General features: G+C 42.1%; 4 protein-coding genes across 5 annotated transcripts in view; 3 read left to right on the forward strand and 1 right to left on the reverse strand.

Annotated features, from left to right (window-relative positions):
• The first annotated feature begins 1,600 nt into the window (after positions 1-1,600).
• Positions 1,601-10,740, forward strand: mcm5 (minichromosome maintenance complex component 5). Its single transcript, XM_074655612.1, has 16 exons — positions 1,601-1,905; positions 2,975-3,101; positions 3,568-3,696; positions 3,779-3,951; positions 4,079-4,234; positions 4,318-4,487; positions 4,606-4,777; positions 5,026-5,137; positions 5,236-5,379; positions 5,469-5,534; positions 5,739-5,915; positions 6,011-6,123; positions 6,235-6,363; positions 7,831-7,973; positions 8,357-8,484; positions 10,394-10,740. Exons 1-16 carry the CDS (start codon positions 1,733-1,735, stop codon positions 10,493-10,495), a joined length of 2,214 nt encoding a protein of 737 aa, XP_074511713.1. The 5' UTR covers positions 1,601-1,732; the 3' UTR covers positions 10,496-10,740.
• A 14-nt stretch (positions 10,741-10,754) lies between these two features.
• On the reverse strand, positions 10,755-13,846 carry hmox1a (heme oxygenase 1a). Its single transcript, XM_074655625.1, has 6 exons — positions 13,719-13,846; positions 12,946-13,004; positions 12,692-12,803; positions 12,382-12,597; positions 12,026-12,298; positions 10,755-11,870 (listed from the first exon to the last, which is right to left on the reverse strand). Exons 2-6 carry the CDS (start codon positions 12,993-12,995, stop codon positions 11,712-11,714), a joined length of 810 nt encoding a protein of 269 aa, XP_074511726.1. The 5' UTR covers positions 12,996-13,004; positions 13,719-13,846; the 3' UTR covers positions 10,755-11,711.
• A 3,003-nt stretch (positions 13,847-16,849) lies between these two features.
• On the forward strand, positions 16,850-22,650 carry LOC141781617 (FAD-dependent oxidoreductase domain-containing protein 2-like). Its single transcript, XM_074657457.1, has 9 exons — positions 16,850-17,054; positions 17,157-17,462; positions 17,550-17,801; positions 19,399-19,716; positions 19,875-20,041; positions 20,473-20,638; positions 21,240-21,466; positions 21,583-21,753; positions 22,218-22,650. The coding sequence occupies exons 1-9, from the start codon at positions 16,855-16,857 to the stop codon at positions 22,448-22,450; spliced, it is 2,040 nt and encodes a 679-aa protein (XP_074513558.1). The 5' UTR covers positions 16,850-16,854; the 3' UTR covers positions 22,451-22,650.
• A 1,684-nt stretch (positions 22,651-24,334) lies between these two features.
• LOC141780402 (FAD-dependent oxidoreductase domain-containing protein 2-like) overlaps positions 24,335-24,806 on the forward strand; it is a 102,331-nt gene continuing 101,859 nt past the window's right edge. For both annotated transcript variants that reach the window (XR_012596644.1, XM_074655614.1), the window contains exon 1: positions 24,335-24,502. The gene's annotated coding sequence lies outside the window, so the exon portion shown is untranslated. The remainder of the gene's footprint in view (positions 24,503-24,806) is intronic.

A 24,806-nucleotide genomic window follows, 5' to 3' on the forward strand; every position in this document is an offset into this window, starting at 1 on the left:
TTACCGAGGCGTACAGTTGGTTATTGTAATATATATATAAAGTTTTATGTTGCATATAAACAACAATTAGAATTCAAACTGGCGAGCATCAGTGAAAAATGCTCATCAATATCTTTGCCTTTGGCTACATTTTGAAAACTTTTGGTAAGTTCACTTTCAATTGATCAAAATCCTGTCTCGTTTATTTTACCATACTAGTGGAGTAAGGCAACAACATAATGAAACTTTATAATGTACAGTAAATGAAGGGATGGATCCAGGAGTTGTCAAGTAGCTGTTGTCGCCAAACAGATAGAGCCTGAGCAACACAACCTCCTCTCCACCGTGGAGCCTACAGAAACGACCAGATTTTTGTTTATAGTTCACAGTTGCTTTGGTAATGTAAACGTATGTTTCCCATGCCAGTAAGCCCCTTTGGACTGAATTAAATAGATAGAGACACCTTAGAGGGACTTTTTGTAACTTCTTACACATATAAATCAATCCGGGTTGGTGTCCTATGCGCGCTCTCGTGTGGCTACGCTGTTCAGACTCAGACTCCAACACAAACTACACGGAAACACCAAAACTGCAAAGTTATATCTAGTGAAGCCTGTCTTGCAAAACAGTGTTGGAGGACGCGGGGGAGACCGTAGCTTTGGTCTCCAGGGCCGGAGTCTCTGCTGTACTCTGCTCCTCTGCCTGCCTTCACTAACTGCTCACACAGAGTTAGTAGCTCTGAGAATATCTAGTGGACGTTTGTGCAGAAATAACTGCTGCAGCTCCTCCAGACCAACAGAGGTTTCCCGTGTCCTGTGAAGTGACGGGGCTCCGCAGCGAGAAACGTTATCGTCTCCGGCCGGGTTTCGGTGTCTTGCTGCGGCTGTGGTCGGAGACGATAACGTTTCTCTTCCTGCTTCAGTCCCGGAGGCTGAAGCAGGAAAAGCCAGCACTAGGATCAGCAGTGATTCATGGAGAGACATTCGTCTGGTCAGCTAACATTACTGCCAAGCAGGTGAAATATAGAGTGATATTGTGGTTTTAGCTGACTTGTGTCGCCTCACTGTTTTGAGCGAGCACAAGCGCGAGCCCGGCGCTGACTTTCGTTGACTTAACAGCCACAGGTGTCGCTGTTAACAAGCATTTCTGATTCTTACAAACAGTCCCTTTAAGACATGCAGGAAAGCTTTGTGAATTAAAGTCCCAGTGATCATCTGCAGCTACAACCACACTGTCATTTCACTTAAGAAAAAATAAGCCTCTAAAGCTGATTCAATATTACTTTACTGAAACTATCCTAATACGGATTAAACTCTAAATCCTGTCGAGAGAGAGAGAGTATCTTACAAAGCAGTATTACACTTCATGGTGGAAGAAAAAATGTGTGTTTGTGTTCAGCTGTGGTTGCACTTGAATGTTGTGTTCATGCTTCTTTGTGGCACTCATGCTCCCCATGCTTCCTCCTCCTCCTCCTGCTGTCTTTTTCGCGCCACCGTCCTCACAAACCCCGCCTTCACATCGAAGCCATGCCCCCCGAAAAGCCGCTCTGACCAATAGGAAGAGGTGCTGACGGCTTCCAGCCAATCAGAGCACAGCAGAGGGGCGTGGCGAGGAGCGAGTCGCGGGAAAACGACAGGAAGGAGAGTTGAGTTTTTCCCGCGGAACAGATACACTGAGCAGCTTCGTCTCTCTCAGTTTACATCCATCGGGTTTTTCTTTTTAATTAAGAAAAAGTAGTCCAACCTGGTTCAGTATGTCTGGCTTTGACGACCCGGGAGTTTACTACAGTGACAGCTTCGGAGGAGGAGATGGACCAGGCCAAGAGGAAGGAGGACTGAAGAAGATCCAGATCAAGAAGCGGTTCCGTGAGTTCCTCCGGCAGTTCAGAGAGGGGACCGACCGGACCGGCTTCACATACAAATACAGGTGACTTAATAATAATATAATATAATAGTCGGGGGGGATGAATGTTATTAGCTGCCCTAATAACAAAGAGATGACCTGCCAGTGGATGAACCTCATGAAGCACCAATATTAAAGGGGACATTCAACCGATTTTACATGTGAAGTTTATTCATCATGAGGTAGAGCTACTAAGTAAACTACTAACTACTAACTACACTCAGCATGTGGAAATGGTTTAATAAAGTCAGGATCTGGAGGAGCTTTCTAAAGTCTGAAAAATTACCCTGATGACATCAGGGATGATGTCATTTTTCAGATCATCATTCCTGATGATGTCATCAAGGTCATCCCAACTGGGGCCTGTGACTTAAAATCCCCAAAACCGATTGCCTGCTCTACAAAGTTGGAGTATGAACGCAGTAGACATAAAGGATGCAAGGGTCTGAGGAAAGAAGCTATTGAGTTGCATTGTGGGAAATGTAGGCTCCTGCATTTTATTATTAGAGTAAAACTTACAATGAATATTTCAATCTGTCTCTTATGAGTCTCCCAATTTGAATAAGTGCAACAGTAAATCACTTAAAGCAGCATTGGGTAGAATTGGAGCACATATGATTTAAAAAAAGTTATTTTTTATAAAACGGTCATTTATATTCTAACAAAAGTGCATGAGACAGGTAATCTGAAAGAAAATCATGTCCTCCAGTCGGAGCAAACGTTGTCATTTTACAGCTAAACAGTACACTACAAGATGTTTCTGACAACATTTGATGTGAGAAATGGTCATTAGAGTAACAGAATATTGATCAGCGCTGCCTAGTTTGACCGTTTGCTCGGTGTTGGCGAGTGATTGACATCTGCCTCCGTTAAATGGACAGCCAATAGAAACGCTCTTTCTCTGAAATTACCTGTGATTGGCCAAAGTCTCCCGTCACTGGCTATATTGTTTTAAAGCTTGAAAACAGAGCCATGAGGAGGAGCAGGTTTAACGGGCTCCAAGTAATAAATAGCTAATTCTATGTCAGCTTTGTCTAAGGTGGCTTGTTTTTACTTATTTTAACTATTCTTTCCAAAATCTTTTTTAAATCAGAGATGACCTTAAGAGACGCTACACCCTGGGGGAATACTGGGTGGAGGTGGAGATGGAGGACCTTGCCAGCTTTGACGAGGATCTGTCCGACTGTCTCTACAAGGTGCCCTCTGAGAACCTGCCGCTGGTGAGTTTAAAACCGATGAAAGCTTGATAAATGGAAGACCCCTTCCTTCACCAAAATCTTAGAATTGCGTTATGATTTATCTTCGACCAATATTCATTTTTACTGAATAGAGCCTGAACGCTTCATAATACATCTCAATGCAACCTCCGTAAACGTTAGCTGTTAGCTCGGTTATTTAGCCAAGCAGGACTGTGCTGCTCACTAACAGCTAACGTTAACTAGCTCTCCTCCTGCCGATTTCAACACAGGAAACTTTCTATCGTTCCCGGGACGCCGTTAGTGTCGAGCCCTGATCCCTGATCCCTGATCCCTGGTACCTGCGGTACTGTAGAAAAACGAGTACCGTCATGTTTTCAGAATTTTGGCGTCGACTTGTTACCGAAGTATCGGTTCTTGTGACATCCCTATTTCACACAGCCTCAGTTGCCATGATTGCTCTCCTCTAACGGCTCGGTCTGATTCACAGCTGGAGGAAGCTGCGAAGGAGGTAGCCGACGAGGTGACCCGTCCTCGGCCAGCAGGGGAGGAGACGGTCCAGGACATCCAGGTCATGCTGAGGAGCGACGCGCATCACGCTTCCATTCGTGGCCTCAAGGTACCCGCACACCTCCCTTTTGCGTGTCGTATTCTCATCGTTATCATCGACCGTCTGCTCACATTTTCGTCTCCCCTTGTAGTCGGAGCAGGTGTCTCGTCTGGTGAAGGTACACGGCATCATCATCTCGGCCACCCCGGTGAGGGCGAAGGCCACCAGGGTGTGTCTGCAGTGCCGCGGCTGTCGCGCTGTCATCAGCAACATCCCGCTGCCTCCGGGCCTGCAGGGTTACGCTCTGCCACGCAAGTGCAATACGTGAGTGTGACCGTCTGTAACCAAGGACGCAATAGGAACGACTGACAAACGACCATTTCAACTGTTTAGAGATGCAGATATTTGCGTCGCACATCTAATTTTTCCAATAACTTTTCTCTTTTCTCAGTGAGAACGCTGGAAGGGTGAAGTGTCCTTTGGACCCCTACTTCATCATCCCCGACCGCTGCATTTGCGTCGACTTCCAGACTCTGCGGCTGCAGGAAGCTCCAGACTCCGTGCCTCACGGAGAGATGCCCCGTCACCTGCAGCTCTACTGCGATCGGTAAAGAGCACACTCTAAAGCGAGCGTGTGAAATCTGAAAAAACATGAAGGATTGTTCAAACCGTTTCCCTCTCCTCGTCCAGGTATCTGTGTGACCGCGTGGTCCCAGGCAACAGAGTGACCATCATGGGTATCTACTCCATCAAGAGGATGGCTGCAGTGAAGGCCAGAGGCAACGAGAAAAGCGCCGGCGTGGGCATTCGTGCATCCTACCTGCGAGTGGTTGGCATCCAGATGGACACAGAAGGGGCAGGTAAAGATGAATACCTGCATTAAGACACTCATGTATTTGGTGTGAAACATGTGTTTCTAGCATGTCAAAGGAAAGGTTAGAAGTTGATGGGTTCTTTTTTTTTTTTTTTTCCTCCCAGGTCGTGGTGCTACTGGATCAGTCACCCCACTGGAGGAGGAGGAACTGAGAGCACTGTCCGCTACACCCAACGTCTACGCCTCTCTGTCGCGCTCCGTCGCTCCCTCGATCTACGGCAGCGAAGATCTGAAAAAGGCCATCACCTGTCTGCTGTTTGGAGGTTCAAGGAAGAGGTGAGGCAAATCAGCAGCTTAGTGCAGGGATGTCACAATAACAGAAATGTAGTAGTCGATACCAATACCAGTGAAATACCACGATTTTCGATACCCGTTCGATACCACGATAAAAAACAAACAAGAAATCTTATGTACTTCAACACACACTCCTTTATTTGATATATATATATATATATATATATCAAATATTTGAATCGATTGATAGCCCTAATGTTTAGTAATGCTTTTGTTTCCTGTCCTTTCAGGCTGCCTGATGGTCTAACTCGTAGGGGCGACATCAACCTGCTGATGCTGGGAGATCCCGGTACAGCCAAGTCTCAGCTGCTCAAGTTTGTGGAGAGATGCTCACCTATCGGGGTACTAATCCGTTCTCCTGTGGCAATTCATCATAAAATAGTTCTGCTAGCACGTTAATTCACCCACCGATGCTGAGCCTTCCATTTGTGTGCCGTCAGGTTTATACCTCCGGTAAGGGCAGCAGTGCAGCCGGTCTGACTGCCTCCGTGTTGAGGGACCCCCACACTCGTGGGTTCATCATGGAGGGGGGAGCCATGGTGCTGGCCGACGGTGGAGTTGTATGCATCGATGAGTTTGACAAGGTAAAAAAAGATCTTGTGTAACAGGAGGAGGGTGTTTTGACTTTTGTTTGTGTCCCAGGATTAAAGACACAACTTCTTTTGTTATTCAGATGAGAGAGGATGACAGAGTGGCCATCCATGAAGCCATGGAGCAACAGACCATCTCCATCGCCAAGGTATTTACCCATTTGTGTATTTTTTTTTAAAAACACAATGGGCCTCATTCACGAATATGTGCGTAGAAATGTTCTTAGTTTGCGTACAAAATAAGTGCCGACGCAAAGATATCGTCAGATACATGACTCGTGCACACCGGTCAATTTAGTTCTTACCACCGTGTGTATGTAACTGACGTCTTGACTCCCCCCCCCCTCCCCCAGGCCGGCATCACCACCACCCTGAACTCTCGCTGCTCAGTGCTGGCAGCTGCTAACTCTGTGTTTGGCCGCTGGGACGACACAAAGGGCGAGGACAACATCGACTTCATGCCCACCATCTTGTCCCGTTTTGACATGATCTTCATCATCAAAGACATCCATGACCATCAGAGAGACATGGTAAGGAGGCGCATGTGTGACTGGAAGTTTGCCGCTTTAAATCCTTGCGAGCAGCGGGAACGTTAATGTTCTTTTAATACTTGTCTGTTATGTAGACACTGGCTCGTCACGTGATGAACGTTCACCTGAGTGCTCAGACACAGACGGAGGGCGTCGAGGGCGAGGTTACACTGGCCACCTTCAAGAAATACATCGCCTATGCCAGAACGTGAGTCTAAATGTGTATATCTGACGGCACGCAAAGCTCGACACTTTCTTTCACTCGCGATTAAGTTCTGTGCACTTTATATTGGGCTCATTCATGTTTGTTTGCTTACAGTAAATGTGGCCCTCGGCTCTCTGCTGCGGCTGCTGAGAAGCTGAAAAACAGATACGTGGTGATGAGGAGCGGTGCAAGGGAGCACGAAAGAGAGACTGACAAAAGACCCTCCATCCCCATCACTGTCAGGTATTTTTAATATGGTGTCTTTCACATTTACCCGTCAGTTATGAACACATCCACTCCACTTTTTGATATTTCAGTGCTCTTAAAGCTAGGGTAGGCAATTTATTTTGGAAGGTTTTCTTTGTTATATTAGTTGAAATTCTCATAACATCCCGACTGCAATCAATCAATAAATCAGTCGGGAATGGAATTGCCATGGATGGCCATGGCCATCGTTGCCCCCCCCCGTCTGGCCTTGATGCCCTTCTGAAAACTGTATGCCCTGCAGCCACAGTGACCTTGGTGCCCCGCCCACACTGCCCCTGATTTCACCGTTTTCTCTGCCTCTTTCCTGTCAATACGGTTTTTAGACACCAGTGTCTTTTGTTGAGATTCTGAATTTTATTTGGGCAACATCAAGTGAAACGCTGGTTCGATTTCAAGTCTGGTATGACCCGATGGAAAAAGGGCTATTTATGATGATAGTTTGATACCGGGGCGCTGCTTCGCGGTGTTCCGGCTGCGATGCGGCCGCCGGAGCTGATCAGCCACTCTACACAATGCTTGGGATTCCACCAGACGCCCACAGGGCATTTCAGAAGCGACCCAGACTCCCAAAAGCGTCTCTCCGCTCTTCTCCACTAAAAAAATACGCGCAAATATATTTGTTGGCGGAGTGTCTCCGTCGCAGGTGAACGGGCTCCTTCTCCCACCCCCCCACTCCCCCATGGTAGTCAGTCAAGTAGGAGAAGAAATGCCAGCGTTCTCCTCCTGCTAACGGGCACTGTATGTGAAATATAGATGAGAAATAATTATGAAGATGAATGTATTTTTTAAATCTGAAACAATGCCACAAATCTTTGATCCATGCTGTTCATAACTGGAATTTTACCAGTATTAACAAAGTAGGAAATAACAACAATAAACAACTTAAAAATATTGGTAATTTGTAATTCCCAAATTATTTTGAGAAATAAACAGCTTTTTTTAAAAGAACTATTAATTTCATTGATATATCCTGTATTAATAATTAAAAAAATGTAAGGGTTAAAGATTATTTAATTTCCAATAAAGTAATGAATTTAAGTCCATGAAAATAATGAATTGAAATTAATTATTTTATTGGATGACCTTGCTGCCCTGGCATTTGGCCTTTGTGCCCTCAAAAAATTGACTAATGTCCTAGCTTGACAGCTGTGAGTACTAACGATAGCCATGTTCGTTGTTGATGTTCATTATGATAATGTTTGGTGTTATCTTACATGTGAATGAGACATGAGGTAGTTGGATACGGTTAGTGATGACAATGATGTGCGGTCTCGTGGACTCGTCGTTGGGCACTGTGCGTTCATGTGTTTTGGGGGAAGAGTGGCTTTGGAGGGAAGGCCTGAAGGGAGGGGCTGGGATTTTTATTTTCAAAATCTAGCTTACTCTTCTCCAAAATTTGCCTACCCCAGCTTTAAGTAATCATTTACATTTCTCCTTCTTCAGGCAGCTGGAGGCTGTTGTGCGTATCGCAGAGTCCCTGGCCAAGATGAAGCTGCAGGCTGTGGCTGGAGAGGAAGAGGTTGACGAGGCCCTTCGACTCTTCCAGGTTTCCACACTGGACGCTGCGATGTCTGGCAGCCTTTCAGGTGTGTGTGTGTGTGGGTTGTTACAGAACTTGAGTTTTAGGATAAGTGGTTGAAAGGGTTAGCTAAAAGTAATAGATAAACGGTTGAAACATGCAGTGGTTGTAGTACGAATGCAAACGTGACTGTACTGTGCTATAACCATATCTACATTTATATAATTGTGCTAAATAACACCCAGTTTAAAATCAATTCAAATGAACACATGATGGTGAGCTCATCTGAAAGGGCTGGGGGGGGGGGGTACATCAGACAGAAGATACCAGGAACCACTGCTCTACCCATCTACCCTGACTGTTGGGACTCGGTTAAGCATGTCTTTTAACCGGACACGGTGCAAATCATTTTACATTCTTAACATCTCTTCAACCACATTTTGTCACTAGGAGTGGAGGGCTTCACTTCTCTGGAGGACCAGGAGATGATCTCGCGCGTTGAGAAGCAGCTGAAGAGACGCTTCGCCATCGGCTCGCAGGTGTCCGAGCACAGCATCGTGCAAGACTTCACCAAACAGGTCAGTCTGAGAATATCACAACGAGGGAGAATGGCACATAAAGTCAATTAAACCTTATTTTTCCATTATATAATGAAACATATCCTGTATTTATGTATTTATTTATTTTTGGACTGAGTATGCTGGGGATGATGATGGGTTTACCACTAAATACAACCTATAAAACAATGAACAACCTGTCATGTTCTCAAAACCACGGCCACCAGTGGGGAAAACAATGGGCACTAAAATATGCAACCAAGCTGATATATATCTTTTAAAATGAAATTGTCTTGCTTGAATAGGCCAAAAACTAAGCGGCAGCCTACTGGTAGGCCTATATCTAACATAATTGAACAATCTAAAAGTGAAAAATAGAACCGTAGGTTATTTAGGTTATTATGTCTCATTGATCACCATGAGCTTAAAATTGGAATTATTCTCCTCCTCAGTTCTGAGTTTACTTTGCCTACTTTTACCCGTAAAGTCTTTTGAAGGCTGTCGCTGGTTTCAGTTCTTAAGATAGTGGACATAGAGTGGTATGGCATATGAATCTTAAGATTGCGATGAATCCGTTAATATCAACCATGTAATGCTAGCGTTCTGGGAAAGGAGCTAAATATCACTCCAAAGCTGTCTTTACCGCGAGGGTCCGTGACACCACAGTGGCAAACGGCAGTGTTATGGCCAGGCTGTTTGTGCCCCCTCCAGCACTTGGTGCCCTACGCACGGCTGGTGATGACGCTGGACACGTACTAACCAGGAAGAGACTCAAAATGACCACAAGGAAACATAAAATGACTTCAAAGAGACCAAAACTACTCCAAAGAGATGCAAAGAGACCACAAAAGACACTCAACGACTATGAAAAGGGGTGAAGCGACCACAGACAAAGAATAACAACAAAAAGACCAAAACAACTACAAAGTGACACAAAATGACCACAAAGAAACTCACAAGTAAAAAGACACTCTAAATGACTATAAGAGACCCAAAATGACTACAAAGACACAGAAAACAAAGACAAATGGACACAAAATAATTACAAAAAAGACCAAAACATTATAAAAAGTGACAAAATGACCACAGAGACACAAAACAAATACAAAGAAACACAAAATAACTACAAAATGAGCAAAACAATTACAAAGAGTTGGTCATTTTGTGTCAGAGAGATGCGTAACGACTACAAATGGGCATAAAACTACTACAAAAAAGGCTAAACAACTATAAATTCAGAGTCTTGCTATAAAGGTGGTGGTGCCTTTGTTCCTGTTTAATTTTCCCCTCGGGGGCGGACAGACTTAATTTCGCAAATATCCTCCAGGGCAAGATCAGACGGGTTTATTTGTACTTAAGCTTACATGGGTTTTAAAGTAGGTGGAGACCACTAAACGGAAGTTTTTTTGAGCTTAGACAAATAAGTCTGTTTCGCCTTGAGAAAGTTAAACTCACAGGACCAGGCGTTTTTTCTGTGGACAGAATTCCTTCATTTGTTAACACGAGGCTTTTATTCTGAAATATGTGCCGGACAGTGTTGTAGAACATGCAGTGACTTGGAGAGCTCCATGAATGAATATAGTACGGAGTTTTAATTGTCGATTATTACTATTATTTACAAATTACCCCACGTTTCTTAACCTTTCTCTGTCTAAAATAAATATAAATGATATTTATAATGAAATGAAATGGCCATTGAAAAGGCAAACTCTATGTAGAAAGAAAGGGCTGACAGCAGCAGCAGAAACGCAGCTGACACGCAGCTGAAATGCAGCTGGTGTGATCACCCGATATTACAGGAATATAGTTGGCCTACAACTGACATTTGGACAAAATACTTGTTTGCTGCACGCGTACAGTCGCACAAAATATATATTTATATCAAGCAACATTTAAAACAAAAGCTATATTTCTCTGTTCCACTTTACAGAAGTATCCAGAGCACGCCATCTACAAAGTCCTCCACTTGATGTTGAGGAGGGGCGAGCTGCAGCACCGCATGCAGAGGAAAGTGCTCTACAGAGTCAAGTAGAGCAAAGTGTGCTGTAATTCATATCCATATTATTTTTGATGTAAATAGTTTTGGTCTACTTGTTTGTGCTACTCCGTATTTGCCAATGGACATTTTAGAATAATCAGTGATCGCAGTCATGGTGAAAACTGTTGGAATAGATTCAGTTGCATCTGATTACATGTATCAGTATGAAAACCTGTCACTGTCACACAAAGGTGTTATCAAGTTTCTGCATGCCGTGTAAAGAATTAAAGTATTTGAAATCATATTAGAGGACTTGTTTCAAATTCTGATCTTTTTATTCAACACAGACATCATAAAAATAAATTTTTTACAGTGTAGGATTGTTTAAAAAAGTTCATATAAAAGGTGAGAATCACTTTTTCAGCTGTGACTTGTTAGTTTATAGATGAAACACAAATTCCAGTCTTGATTTAATTTGCTGCATTAAGTGATAAGTAAAATGCTGCATGTGCATTTAAATTACAAGCAGTGGGTAGAAATGGAGCAAATATATGATTTAAAAAAACTTTATTTTTATAAAACGCCACTATATCCTGACAATAGTGCATGAGACAGGTAATCTGAAAAATAAAAATCATATTCCTCTGTGTCCTCCGGTGCTCCTAATGGCATCTGCAAGATTTCACAGACCGGAGGAAAACAACCAATCAGAGCCGAGCTGGAGCCTTGCCGTCTCTGAGCAGCTGTCAATCACTCACAGACTCCGATTAAACGGTCAAACTAGGCAGCGCTGATCAAATATGAATCAGTATTCTGTTACTGTAATGCCTATTTCTAGCCTCGAATGATTTCAGTTGAGGAAATACCAAGCACCGCCCACCAACCAGAGCAAACTCTCATTTCACAGATAAACAGTACACTACAAGATGTTAATGAAAACATTTGAGGCGAGAAATAGTTATTGCAGTAACATAATATATATTCATATTTGATCAGCGCTGCCTAGTTTGACTGTTTGATCGCAGTTTGCGAGTGATTGACAGCTGCCTCCGTTGAATGAACAGCCAATAGAAACGCTCTCTCTGAAATGACCTGTGATTGGCCAAAGTATCCCGTCACAGGCTAGATTTCCTAAAGCTTGAAAACAGCCATGAGGAGGTGCAGAAGTCTAGTTTTCTCTCAGAACACTTGAATTACAATATGCTGAAAGATTATTATGAGATTTTTGCCCAATGATGCCAAAACTATACTACCTACTGCACCTTTAAGTCTACATGGCATAGATTCCCATCCCAATAGTGGTTAGTGCCACACATAAACCCACGATGATGGGTGACGACAGGAACATGGCAGTTTTGACAACGTTGCCCTCTGATTGGTCCGCTGCTTCCGTTGTGACACTCAACATTTTCTGCAAGTCATCAAAAACCTGGTGGAAAAAACAAAGACTATCAGCCTGTTGACAGATTCAGTTCCTCTTTTTTGCTAGTTTTCAGTGTGACTTCTGTGGCTGCTTTTATTGGTCACTGACACCACATTGTCCATGTATACAGTACATCTGCTCTTTGATCCCTCTTCTCATACCTGGATGTTGAACTCGAAGGCGGCGACGGCCTCCTCCAGGACCGCCGCCCTCTCCTCCTCTGTCGGCTCGATGCTGTTCATCCGGCTCCTGTACAGCTGCTTGAAGCGGTTGGGGCTGGTCACACCGGGGAAGGAGAAGAACGAAAGCCCCTCGTTGCCGCTCAGCCCGAGAGATTTCTGGGTAATTTTCCTCAGCACCTGACCTCCCGATAGGTCACCAAGATAACGGGTGTAGGCGTGGGCCACCAACAGCTCTGGGCTCTCTTTGCCAATCTGAAAAATAAGGACAATATTCAGCTGTTAAATCACAACAGACCTACCCTGAATATGAACTCTTCATCTTCCTCTCCGCTCACCTGTCGTAGTCTCTGTTCATATCTGTGTGTGGCTGCAGGAACGATCACCCTCTCCCTCCAGTCCGAGCCAAAAAAATGCTCCAGATCTCTTTCGAGCGTTTCAAGACGGGCAAGTTCCTGAGGGAAGTATATCGGTGCAACAGCAGGATGGGAAGAATGTCTGTCCAGCTCCTCTTCGAGCACTTTGTAGATCTCGTAGAGGGAACACAACAGGACCTGACAGAAGCATAAAGATTTCACTTTTCAAGACAATGTAAACGTAATAGAGCTTTAAGGGTGACGTGTTAATTAGTTAGTGTGTAGAGTTTACCTTGTACTGCGGCAGGGTGATCTGTCCCTTCTGGTAACTCAGCATCAGCTGTGTGTTTTCAGCTCGGACGTGAATGTCCTTAGTGGCTGCTTTAATCTGCTCTGATAAATCACTGACGGCAGAACACAAAAAGGACACAGTTATTCAGGAAGAGCGTTTAAAGCATAAAATCATATTCTGAGAAAAACATGATTTACTTTAAAATCAAACAGATTTAAGTATTTAAAAAAAAAAAAAAAAAAAATTTACCATACCTGCCAATGTCCCCTGTTACATTTTTCCTAGCACTCTTCATGGTCTCCATCTCTGCAGACTGTGATGAATGGTAGATTTGGTTAAATTGAGTTAAATGAAGACCATTAGTTTATATTTTCATGCAACCAAAATTTAAAGTTTTTCACAATCCATTCACTCCGTCTCCCTGGTAACGTAACGCTGAGGGTTTGCTAATACCTGGAAAAGTCATTACCATCCTATAAGGTTCTTATGCAATGGAAACATTGTTCACTGCTCCAGTAAATAGGATGGACCTTACACACAACTTGGCAACAGGAGAGATATTTCTAGTCCGCTCAGCTCATGAACCGCAGAAAGCTAAAGTTATGCCAGCAAGATTCAAAGTCAATAACATACTGTACATGCGTACACAATTGACAAACAGTAAGTATAATTTGACAGTATGTTTAACAACAAGATCAGCTATCCAGTCATGTCATTGTCAATACAATTCATACAATGAAATGTTTAGTCAGAATTTCAAAGAAAGAGAGACATGACATTTCATGTACTTCTCTTATCTAACAAAGAAAACAAAGAAAATAAAAGATAAGACAAAATAAATAAATACCTCAAAGAAGAAGAACAAAAAAAAAAAATGTTATGTGAGCAAATATGATTTAAAAAAAGTTACAAAGGACAAACAGTATCGTTAAATCTGTTTGTTAACTCTGTCAGAGCATTCACCCGGACCATGGTATAAACACATTTTAATATGAAAACAATGTATGTAACAATGTGTATAACTCACCTGTAATAATCTGATGTCGTCTCTCCTTTACGCTGGTTGGTCCTCGTGTAGTTAACGGTACACTGTGTCCTCACAGTTCTGTCCTGCCTGCCTCTTTTATACAGCCACGATGTGCTGTAGCTCTTCAATCAAATAGGAAGTGTGACTGCTGACTCACACTTTATATTACACACTCTGCAGGCTTAAACATGACAAAGCATTTTTGTGAATATGGTGGGGAAATCTGAAAGCATGATAAGGCAGAAATCCAAGCTCAGTTTACAGCCGCAGGTTTTGTGCTCCTTCTCAGTGGTAAACTGTAACTGAGTACATTTACTCAAGCTCTGTACTTGAATACAACTTGAGTACAACTGCTACTTCAGAGGATGTTGTACTTTTTACTCCACTACTTGACACTTTTAGTTTCAGATTAAGAGTTTATGTGCAAAACATATAAAGAGCTTATAAAATATGATGCAGTGCTATCTATTAAAACTACACAGTAGTATATTTATATGGTAGAAGAATGTATCCCGATTTAATTGTCTGCCTTTAGGTCTGTATTGAGAGAAACTATTTTACATAGATTAACAGATCTGTGGGTGAAACATTTTGTTGTATTGTGATGAGAGATGCCAGGCCATTCTTTTTTATTGATTTACAAAACTCAAATTGGTAAAACTTAAGCAAGTATTGAGTAGGATTAAGCAAATGAAGTCCAATATAATTTGGTGAAAGATGACATTAACAAGGTTAATAAAAAGGTGGCCAGGACAAGTTTACTCTGCTTGCTTTACCTCTCATGTTAGGGGCGTTGAAGTATCGCTATCTGAACTTGCTTCCTGTGAAGACTCAGTGTCCTGCAATAAAGCTGGTTGCAGTGTGGGAACTGAGAGACGACGACAAAAAAGACCTGTTCTGCATCAGGTTCCCAGTTCAGATTGTGAGCTAAGCCAGCAACAGTACCTCTCTGACAAGTGTTATTTTTTTATTTAAAAAAAAAAGAAAAAGGGATTCAGCTTTGAGTAAAAACCTGAAGAATGTAAATGACTCTAGTTAAGATCAGCAGTTGATATTAATTCATAAATCAATCCCCTTTTGGTTGAAAAACAGGTACATAGGGGTACCATCAGGGAGGTACTTTATACTTAATGGTACCATAGTATCTACTCAGAGCAACTTAATAAGTATATATGCTCCTAATGGTGATGATCCCTCCTTCTATCAAAACCTCAAAACGGTTATTTTTTAACATCATTGTTGTAGGCCTAAAGTGTGTTTTACATTCTCCAATTGTAAAAAAAAAAATATGTAGCCTATACACTGAATAAAAATTGTCATCATTTCAATCAACTAAAATGTGCATCATAGCCTATATATGTCTTCGGCCCGGCGCCTTGTCCTCTAATTTTGCCGAACCTTAATAGCTCAATAGGCTAGCTATGGATTCCAAATCGTAAAAAAGAAAAATATTTGAATAATTTAATAGTGCGTGGACAGATTCGACAACAAAAAAGTAATGTTGAAAGACATTTTCAGAAGAAGCACACTGCATTTGCTGAAGAGACAGCAGGAGCTTCCAGCCAAATGTCCTGAGATGTTTCTTCAATGCCCTGCCTCTCTTTTGGACTTGGGTCCTCACTGCATTAGACTTAATAGTCTGTGTTACCTTCATTATGAGGCTCAAATATGTTTTGCAGGTCCAGACAGAGTTCTTTAATTTATTTTGGCCCAAAAATCTCTCTTTTGATAGTAAAGGTTGCTGACCGCTGCCCTAGGCAAAATGAGACAGGATTATGTGTCATGTGCAAAAAAACATGTTAACATACACCACTGAAGAGGAGGGTCTAATGTAGGTGGAGATCACTAAGTGGACGGTTGCTGTGTACATAAATAGTTCGGACAGGGTTAAACACACTGGAGCAGCTGGAGAAAAGAGTCTTCTTCCTAATGGTGAGTAAAAGTTCTTTATCAACAAGAAAGGAGCATTATAACACAGGTATTTTTGTTTAAATTGTTCAAGTAAAACATTAAATAAATGCAGATGGATTTTTTTGAACTGTTAAAATATATATAAATTATATAATAAAATACAATTGATGTAACATACAATTACACTGACTAGCCTAATAGTGTAACATATTGTCAGGTATGGGAAATTGTCTATATTGTATGTTAACTTTTACATTGTATTGACTTATTTTCATCAGAAAATTCCAATAAACAAACGCTTTTAAAAGATTAAAAATTAAAAGTAACTAGTATACATTATAATCAGTGAAAAAACTGTAGAAATGTACATTTACAAATGTTAATACAAATGTTACAAATTACAGGCTTCTCATTATAGAGTATGAGTATTGTATCCACACAAACATTACAGTAATAAAAGGTACTTTTAGCTCTACTTTTCAACCCATTTTGCTTTACAGTGTTTGGTCTTTAGAGTGACATAACATTCCAGGACCATGGGCAATATATTGATATATCGATATCGTGATATGAGACTAGGTATCGTGTTAGATTTTGGATATGGTAATATGGCATAAGTGTTGTCTTTTTTGCTTGCTTTAAAACTTTAAAGGCTGCATTACAGTAAAGTGATGTCATTTTAGCTTAGCTGAACAGACTGTTCTAGCTGTCCTATTATTTGGCTTTACTCACTCAGTAAATTATATCCACATTAGTGATTTTTATTTATCAAAAATCTCATTGTGTGATAAATATTTTGTGAAAGCACCAATGGTCAACCCTACAATATCGATATCGAGGTATTTGGTCCAAAATATTGTGATATTTAGTTTGCATGTTCTCCCTTTGTTAGCGTGGGTTTTCTCCGGGTTCTCCGGCTTCCTCCCACAGTCCAAAGACATGCAGGTTAGGTTCATTGTTGACCCTAAATTGCCCGTAGGTGGGAATGAATAAGATAAGCAGTTACAGATAATGAATGGATGGATGGATGTTTTTCCTATAGGTTCCCAAATCGTATGTATCTTAGCAGCAGGATGTTAAAAAGCAAGACCCATAGAGATTTTATGGTACTACAATATTCTTTAAGTTTAATGAGTTTATCTATTGATATATTATGAGATTGTATTTATTACGTTATAATATAATCACTCACACTTTTACCACATTGCCTCGTGTCCAACAGATTATGGATTCAAACCTTCCTTGTTTGATCGTCTTCATCTTGATTGGCTTTGTCAAATGCTCTCCTGATAACCACCAGCACAATGGCACCCACTATGATTACTGTGTGCTCGGAGCTGGGCCTTCAGGACTGCAGATGGGATATTTCCTCTCCAAGGCTAAAAGAGACTACATCATCTTAGAGAGGAACTTTAACTTTAACAAGTAGGAAACTTTGTGAAATATGTCACATGGTACAGGAGACACAAGAAATTTGAATTTGAATCTGAATCACCTTTGACACTCTGCTCTGTTTTGTGTGTTAAGGTATCCCAGGCACAGGAAGCTCATTAGTATTAATAAGATCTACACAGGAAGGCACAACCGAGAGTTCAACATGCGCCACGACTGGAACTCGCTGCTGAGCGATAAACCCGACCTCCTGTTGAGGAGACTGAGCAGAGAGTTTTTCCCGCCAGCTGATACCTTCCCAGAATATCTGTCCATGTATGAGAAGGAGCTCGGGCTGAGGGTCCAGTATGGTGTGGACATCGGAAGGATCAGGGCAGTGGAGTCGGCCACGGGCAGGAACTACATCCTGACTGATCAACATGCGTCACACTACAAATGCAGGTAGTGTGCGTCACACTGAACCTGAGATGAACATTTAACATTTGTTTGGATTATGAATTGCTGAATTTCTGCTCCTCTCTCCCTCAGCGTCCTTCTGGTAGCCACAGGTTTGTGGGTTCCTCAGAAGGTAGAGTTCGTCGGTTCTGAACTGGTTGAAAGCTATGACACCATCTCCACTGATCCTGAAGACTATAAGGACCAGGCCGTACTTATTCTGGGAAAAGGCAACTCGGCTTTTGAAACAGCCCAGAGCATCTCGGCAAGAGCTAGTTATGTGCACATGCTCAGCTCGAGTCCTGTTCGACTGGCTTGGCAAACACATTATGTTGGAGATCTCAGGTAGTGCTAAAGATTTGGTCATTTCCTCCCTTATCTTTTCTATCTGTGATTTAGCTGTGGGCTACTTGTACATCAGTGGTTTCCAACCTTTTTTTCAGATGTAGCCCCCAAAACTGGATGGTTTTTAACCACTATTAATTATATAAGTGGATATTTACAATATTCTTTTCATATAATTGAATTCTAGTCTGTAGTCCTATTCATACTACTACCACATTGAGCGAGGCTGGACTTAACCATTTATCCATTACTTTTAGCTATTAATCCAAGACGTTTAGCTAACTATTTCAACTGTTTATTCATAAAGCTTTGTCTATTCTCGTGCGAGACACTGTGGCGCGGGCCTCCGTAGATGGCGTGCTCGCTACGAGCATGCACAGAGGCGTTAATGCTCAGCGCCTCGCTTGCTGTAGTGTGCTCTGAAACGCCAGGAGGCCTACAAACAAAATATTCTGCGGAAAAGCAAGAAGTCAACGAGTGATACCGAAATGGAAAGTCGGCTGCCTGTCAAAAGTAGCAAACACCGACGTACCGCCAAACATTGCATTTGTGTACTGTAATTATTACTGTCGCTTACCTACAAGTCAAAATAACTTAACATCTCTCGGTGTTTTCCCCGGGTCGCCACTCTTTCCATGACCTTTTTTTTTAGCTTTTACAAAACAATCTCTCATATTCTTTCACAGCCTGCAGCAAAAAGGCCTCTTCTTTCCCCAGTTGTAGAGATGTCTGTACAGGCGAACCTGCTCCGCCAGTCTTCCCTCGAAGGCATCCACACTGAAATGAAAGGCGCAGTTACATAGTTACAAAAATTCATGCACGACAACGCACCGCGACAACTTACGGAGCCTTTGCGCACCACGTGAAAGCGATGATGACGTGATTTCCTAGAGCACATACCTCACGCTGGCTTCACTACGGCGACCATAAACCAGGCTTTACCTAACCTTAGCTAACTATTTCAACTGTTTATTCATTAGACTACTTTTAGCTAGCTATTTCACCATTTATCCAAGACTTTTCTAGAACTAATTTAACTGTTTATTCATTACTTTTAGCTATTTCACTATTTATCCGATGTTTAGCTAACTATTTCAACTGTTTATTCGTTTGACTATTTTTAGCTCACAATTTATTCAAGACTTTTAGCTAACTACTTAAATTGTTAGTTTGTTACTTTTAGCTATTATTTCACAATTTAACCAAGACTTATATCTAACAATTTGAAATGTTTTTCTCATTACTTTTAGCTAACTGCTGAGACTTCTCTGCTCGCTTGCTAACTAGTTTTCATGCACTCTCAATTGCAACAGTTGGTGTTCAGGTTTTAGAGCCAACTCAATACAGTATGTGGATATGCATTTCTTATTCAAGTCATCCTTTCTATTTTTTTGTTTATTTTTTTAAATCAGTTGAGCTACTCCACATTTTTCATGTAGCCCCTGGCAACTGCGGAAGTACCCAGTGGGTACAAGTACCCCTGGTTGGGAATCAGTGTTCTACATGGATGCTTTGCATATGTCAACTTCACCAACTGTTCTGCATTGGAGCTATCAGCACTGTTAATGTAAAGTGACTTATTGTTTTTGCTTTTCAGAGCTGTGAATAATGACATATTAGACACTTATCAGCTGAAGTCCCTTGATGGGTTGGCGGAGATACCCCTGAATAAAATAGCTATCGCTCAACAAAAGGAGCAAGGCAGCAGGAGAATGGGTGCAAAGAGTAAAGAGAAGAAGGGACAATTGTATCTGACTTTAAATAAGTACATACAACCCCAGGAAGAGAAGAACAGCTCTGATGTGACTGGAGAAGAACTGACAGGGTATCACAAGGACAACTTCTTTATGCGAAAGCCCTACGACCGAGTGATTGGATGCCTTGGATTCCGATTCAACTTCAGCGTATTTGACAGGTATAGACTCATGTAACATGGTAGGCTTATTGTATTGTGTCTATATCAATACATTAAGTAATGTTCTGCCCTGTCAACAAATGCCCTTCTCTTGTATCATTATTATGTATAAGAAAGTCCCAGCTGTTTTATTTATATAATGTTCAATCTCCCTATAGCTCTGCCTGCCCAATGAACAGTGACAATGCAAAAGGGAGGTTGCCGGCGGTGTCAGCCGTGTATGAAGGGAAGAACAACCCTGGCTTGTTTGTGCTGGGAACCGCTGCTCACTCCAGAGACTACCGCTCATCTGCTGGCGGCTTCATCCATGGTTTCCGTTACACAGGTGAAAGTCCGACAGATGTTTGTTATTTTGTGACGTTTAGAGCAAACAGTGTGTCATTGCTCATAGCATCCTTTCTGCCACAGCTATCATATCTTGCAGTGTGTACCAATCCGCGTACTTCTGTACTTACACTTACTAATTTGAGTGCATAAGTGCGATTGTGGACACTTTTCACACTCAATTGTCGCCATCTTGGCTACGTGGTGGAAGGGGCGGGACCACGACCACTATTCAACCATGTGAAAATGGCAGCAGATGATGCAGGAGCTTTTGCGGTGCTGAACAACGTACCTTATAGATGACTATGGGCTACATAGATAACAGAATAAAACAATACAATACGTAAAAATACCGTATTCCCTGAACCTTTTGGATTTGTAACATATGTATGTCTGATATTTATATAAACTGTATGTTTTTTTCTGCCACAGTGCGAGCTGTACATCGTGTACTTGAACAACGTTACCATAGTAACCAGTGGCAATCGACAACACTATTGACAACGCAGCTGCAGTCCTGGATTCTGAAGCGGATCGGCGAGGCCTCTGGAACATTCCAAATGTTTGAAGTGCTTGGGGATGTAATACTTCTTCGAGGGTAAGCATGTGTTATTTTGATATCACCAGTAATAACTGGCAACTGGCCAGGAGGTATTAGACGCCCAAACCACCTTAACTGGCTCATTTTAATTAATGTGAGAATGCAGTGGCTGGATGCCAAGGGAGCAAAGTCCTCAGTGAGCAATCTTGACAAAACACATCTGCTGTACAACATCATTCCCCAGTATCACATTTTGAAGTGTTTCATTTTCGAGAAATATATTTTGACCTACCTGACCTTATGATAAGTCAAATTTGGAATTCTAACAAGCAGACTGCCAATACAGGCAATGCCAGAATTGGCAGATGATGTTTGAATTGCAACAACAAGTTATTTATTCACCCTGTAAATGCCAAGGGAGCAAAGTCCTCAGTGAGCAATCCTGACAAAACACATCTTCTGTACAAGGTTATTTATTCACCCTGTAAATGTAACTCCCTGTGTAAACTCATTACGTAGAATTTTGCTCTCCATAGGCGTAAAATCACCAAATTATGTTGCCGGAAATTACTTGACCTTTTCACAATAACCCAATGTACATTTACTCCCTTTTTATGCTCATCATATTATGGTGCTTTCTTCTCTCCTTGACTCTTAGCTCTCACTGTGAATACGTTGAAGAGTTTACACTCCAGGCCTTGCCTCAGTTCTCCTCTGTCTCGGGCCATGAGGTCTCCAACCAGGGACTGATAGTTCTAGTCATGCAGTACGGGAAGCAGAAGATAGACTATCTGGGGCGGAACAGGGCTGGAACAGTCTGGACCAAAGCTTATAAATCCAGCTTTCTGCACCCTGTTTTATACTACTATGATAAACTTCCTACCGGTGAGTAAAAAAGCTGTATACCATTAAAAGTGTACTTTTGAAGAGTAGAATTACTGCAGTTTTGACAGGGAACAAACTCTGCATGAAGGTTAATGTAAGTTTTTTTTTTGTCCCAGAGGAAGAAATGAAGCTCCGTCCTCATGGCTGGCCGTTACCAAGGCCCAAGGCAATCCACCAAATGGTTGAGGACTTCCTCGCAGAATGGGAGGCTCCCATATCTCACATCCAGCCACTGCGACACTTCCTGGAGAACTGTGTCCAGACTGACCTCAGGGCCCACTATGCTGGTAATGCAAGCATGTGTTTGTGATGCAAATACTGTTTTTAAAATAGGAATTTCCCTCTAATTTCTGTATTTATTTATTTTTTATGTGTTAATATATTTAGTTTATAGCCTATAACTAATGGGTTAACTAATAGGCTACTGCCCTACAAAAGCAGAAGGCAGTAACTATAGAAACAGTGAAGATGCAGGTCGACAAACTGTGTAACAGATAGAAAGGTTGTAATGCCTTCATGTTATGCATTTTAAGGCAACTTAACCAAATCACATGACTTCCACTAGAGTCAAAAGCTAAGACGACAGTTGATGCTACTCTGCTAAGCTGGGCTGGTTGTTGTTATCATCCCAGCTGGCCTTCACCTGATATAGCGTTCTTATAGCGTCTAGTTGGCGTTCTGTGGCAGAGCTGTGTAACTGTGTAGCTTTTATATGGTAAAACAGATGTGTGTGTTTTCTCATGTCTTTTAGAAACGTGTTTCCGCTCATCCCTTACCCACCGCAACCCCCCGCTGTTTTGTCAGCAAGGATACTTGAAGCAGCAGGGTGTCGCGCACGACAGTCAGCTGTGGCAGCACGTTCATAATGCTGGAATGATGCCTACTGAGCAAGATGCAGACACATCGGGGGCTAAACCTGCACTCCCCAACTACCTGGCGCAAGCTGGAGCCTCCATGTCTTCAGGACTGAAACTTGACTTCTGATTGTTGAATCTATACCTATAATGCTGATTAGGTTTCACTTGCTATCTCCAGCACCCTTTATAATACCCTCCACAAGACCAAATGTTTTCAGAGAATATCATCTTACAGATCAGTCATCCCAACGTTTTTGGCCTGTGACCCCTTAAAATAAGACACCGTCTACTTACAAACCCTTGTCACCAGATAGGCTAAATGTCTAATAAAATTTCATCCAAAGAGTGATTTTCATTTCTTTATTTTGATAATGTTTATCCAATTAAGTAACAAAGCAAAGATTCTAAAGTCATAGCATCAGTACCTCACATAAACCCATGGTGATCTGCATGATGGGTGACGACGGTGAACATGGCAGTTTTAACAACATTGCCCTCTGATTGGCCCATTGTGTTGTGACACTCAACATTTTCTGCAAGTCATCCAAAGCCTTGAGGAAAAGGCATTCAAATTCTCAGCATGTTGACAGATTCATTTCCTCTTTTTGCTAGTTTCGGCGTGACTTCTGAAGTGGATGCTTTTATTGGTCAAAAGGGGGTCAATGTAAAATAATCAAACAGATTAAGCATTAAAACAGGGCTCTTGTCCTTTTATAGACTTGCTTTATTATCACAAAAGTTTCAGACATATTTGTTGTAGGGCTGTCACGATATAATTTTTTCTCAATATGATTATCATAGCAAAAAATATCACGATAACGATATTATCGCGATATCATTAAAAAAAGGACGCAATCACTTAAAGGGATTATTTGTAACTTTCAGAAATGCTTGTTAACAGCGACACCTGTGGCCGTTAACTCGCGCTTGTGCTCGCTCTAAATAGACATGAACTAGCATCGCTCAAAACAGTGAGGCGTCACACGTCAGCTAAAACCACAATATCATTATATTTCAGCTGCTTGGCAGTAATGTTAGCTGACCAGACGGAGGTCTCTCCATGAATCAATGCTGATCCTAGTGTTGCCTTTTCCTGCTTCAGCCTCTCGACCGCGGCCGGAGGGAACAGGGAAGACACCGGCACCCGGTCAGAGACAATAACGTTCCTGCTGCGGAGCCCCGTCTATTCACAAGACACGGGAAACCTCTGTTGGTCTGGAGGAGCTGCAGCATTTATTTCTGCACAAACGTCCACTGTACATTCACTAGATATTCTCAGAGCTACTAACTCTTCTGGAGTGTGTAGTGTGCACGCATGCATGTGTAGAGGTGGAGCGAGCTGAGTGAAGGCAGGCATGCAGAGGAGCAGAGACTCCGGCCCTGGAGACCAAAGCTACGGTCCCACCCGCGTCTTCCAACCGCGGCCAACACTGTTTTGCAAGACGGGCTTCCCTAGATATAACTTTGCGGTTTTGGTGCTTCCGTGTAGTTTGTGTTGGAGTCTGAGTCTGAACAGCGTAGCCACACGCGAGCACGCATGGGACACCGACCCGGATTGATTCATACCTGTAAGAAGTTACAAACAGTCCCTTTAATTAACTTACATAAATTCTAATTAATAAAAATGAGAAAAGTGAGGTAATCTACAAAATAAATCTGTACAAAAATAAATCTAATCTTTCATTATATTGAACGCACAGCCCCCCCTCAGGCATCGGAGGACACAGACGCACATGATTTTGTTTTCAGATTACCTGTCTCATGCACTACTGTCAGGATATATAGTGACCATTTTATAAACTTTCTTTTGTAATCATATTTGCTCCACTTCTACCCACTGCTGCTTTAAGTGCTTTAAATATAAAAGATGCTGTGTAGCTACATGCATCATCATCATCATGACAATGCTCAGATACTGGGGCACATCTTAGTAGCTTTTCTATTCTACTCTATTCTATGGTATTTTGTAATCACGCCCCTTATGCAAGCAGCCCTCCATTGGTTTTTTGTTATCCAAGAGGGAAGTGGGCTGTACTAGTGGATTTTTTCGGAGGGGGTAAACATACACACACACATATCTCGCTTTAAAATGCAAAATAATAAACATGTAGCAGTCTCGACAGGTTTGATACATGCCAAAACACAGATGTTGCGCAAGAGGGATCGACTGATCTAAAAGGTAACGTGGGTCTGTTACATGTTGATGTGTGATAGTAGAGCAGTAGCCGACCTCACATCTGGTTAAGCGGGCGATGGCAGCCGCCGCATCCTCAGGAGAGTGATAGATCATCGGCTGGAGAGTTGGTGGAGAGCCGGGGGATCCTCACCCTGAGGCTGTCTCTCAGCACACGCTTACAGCTATAGTATTACTATCTACCTGTCTAGTTTGACGCCATAGGGCTGAATTTGTATAGTTCAATTCAGAGTAGCGAGCAAAGATGAAGCCCAGTCTAAGATCAGTTTTAGTTGCCTAATCCATGGCC

This window comes from Sebastes fasciatus, chromosome 13 (genome assembly GCF_043250625.1).
Source record: "Sebastes fasciatus isolate fSebFas1 chromosome 13, fSebFas1.pri, whole genome shotgun sequence".
In the NCBI taxonomy this organism is placed as follows: Eukaryota; Metazoa; Chordata; class Actinopteri; order Perciformes; family Sebastidae; genus Sebastes; species Sebastes fasciatus.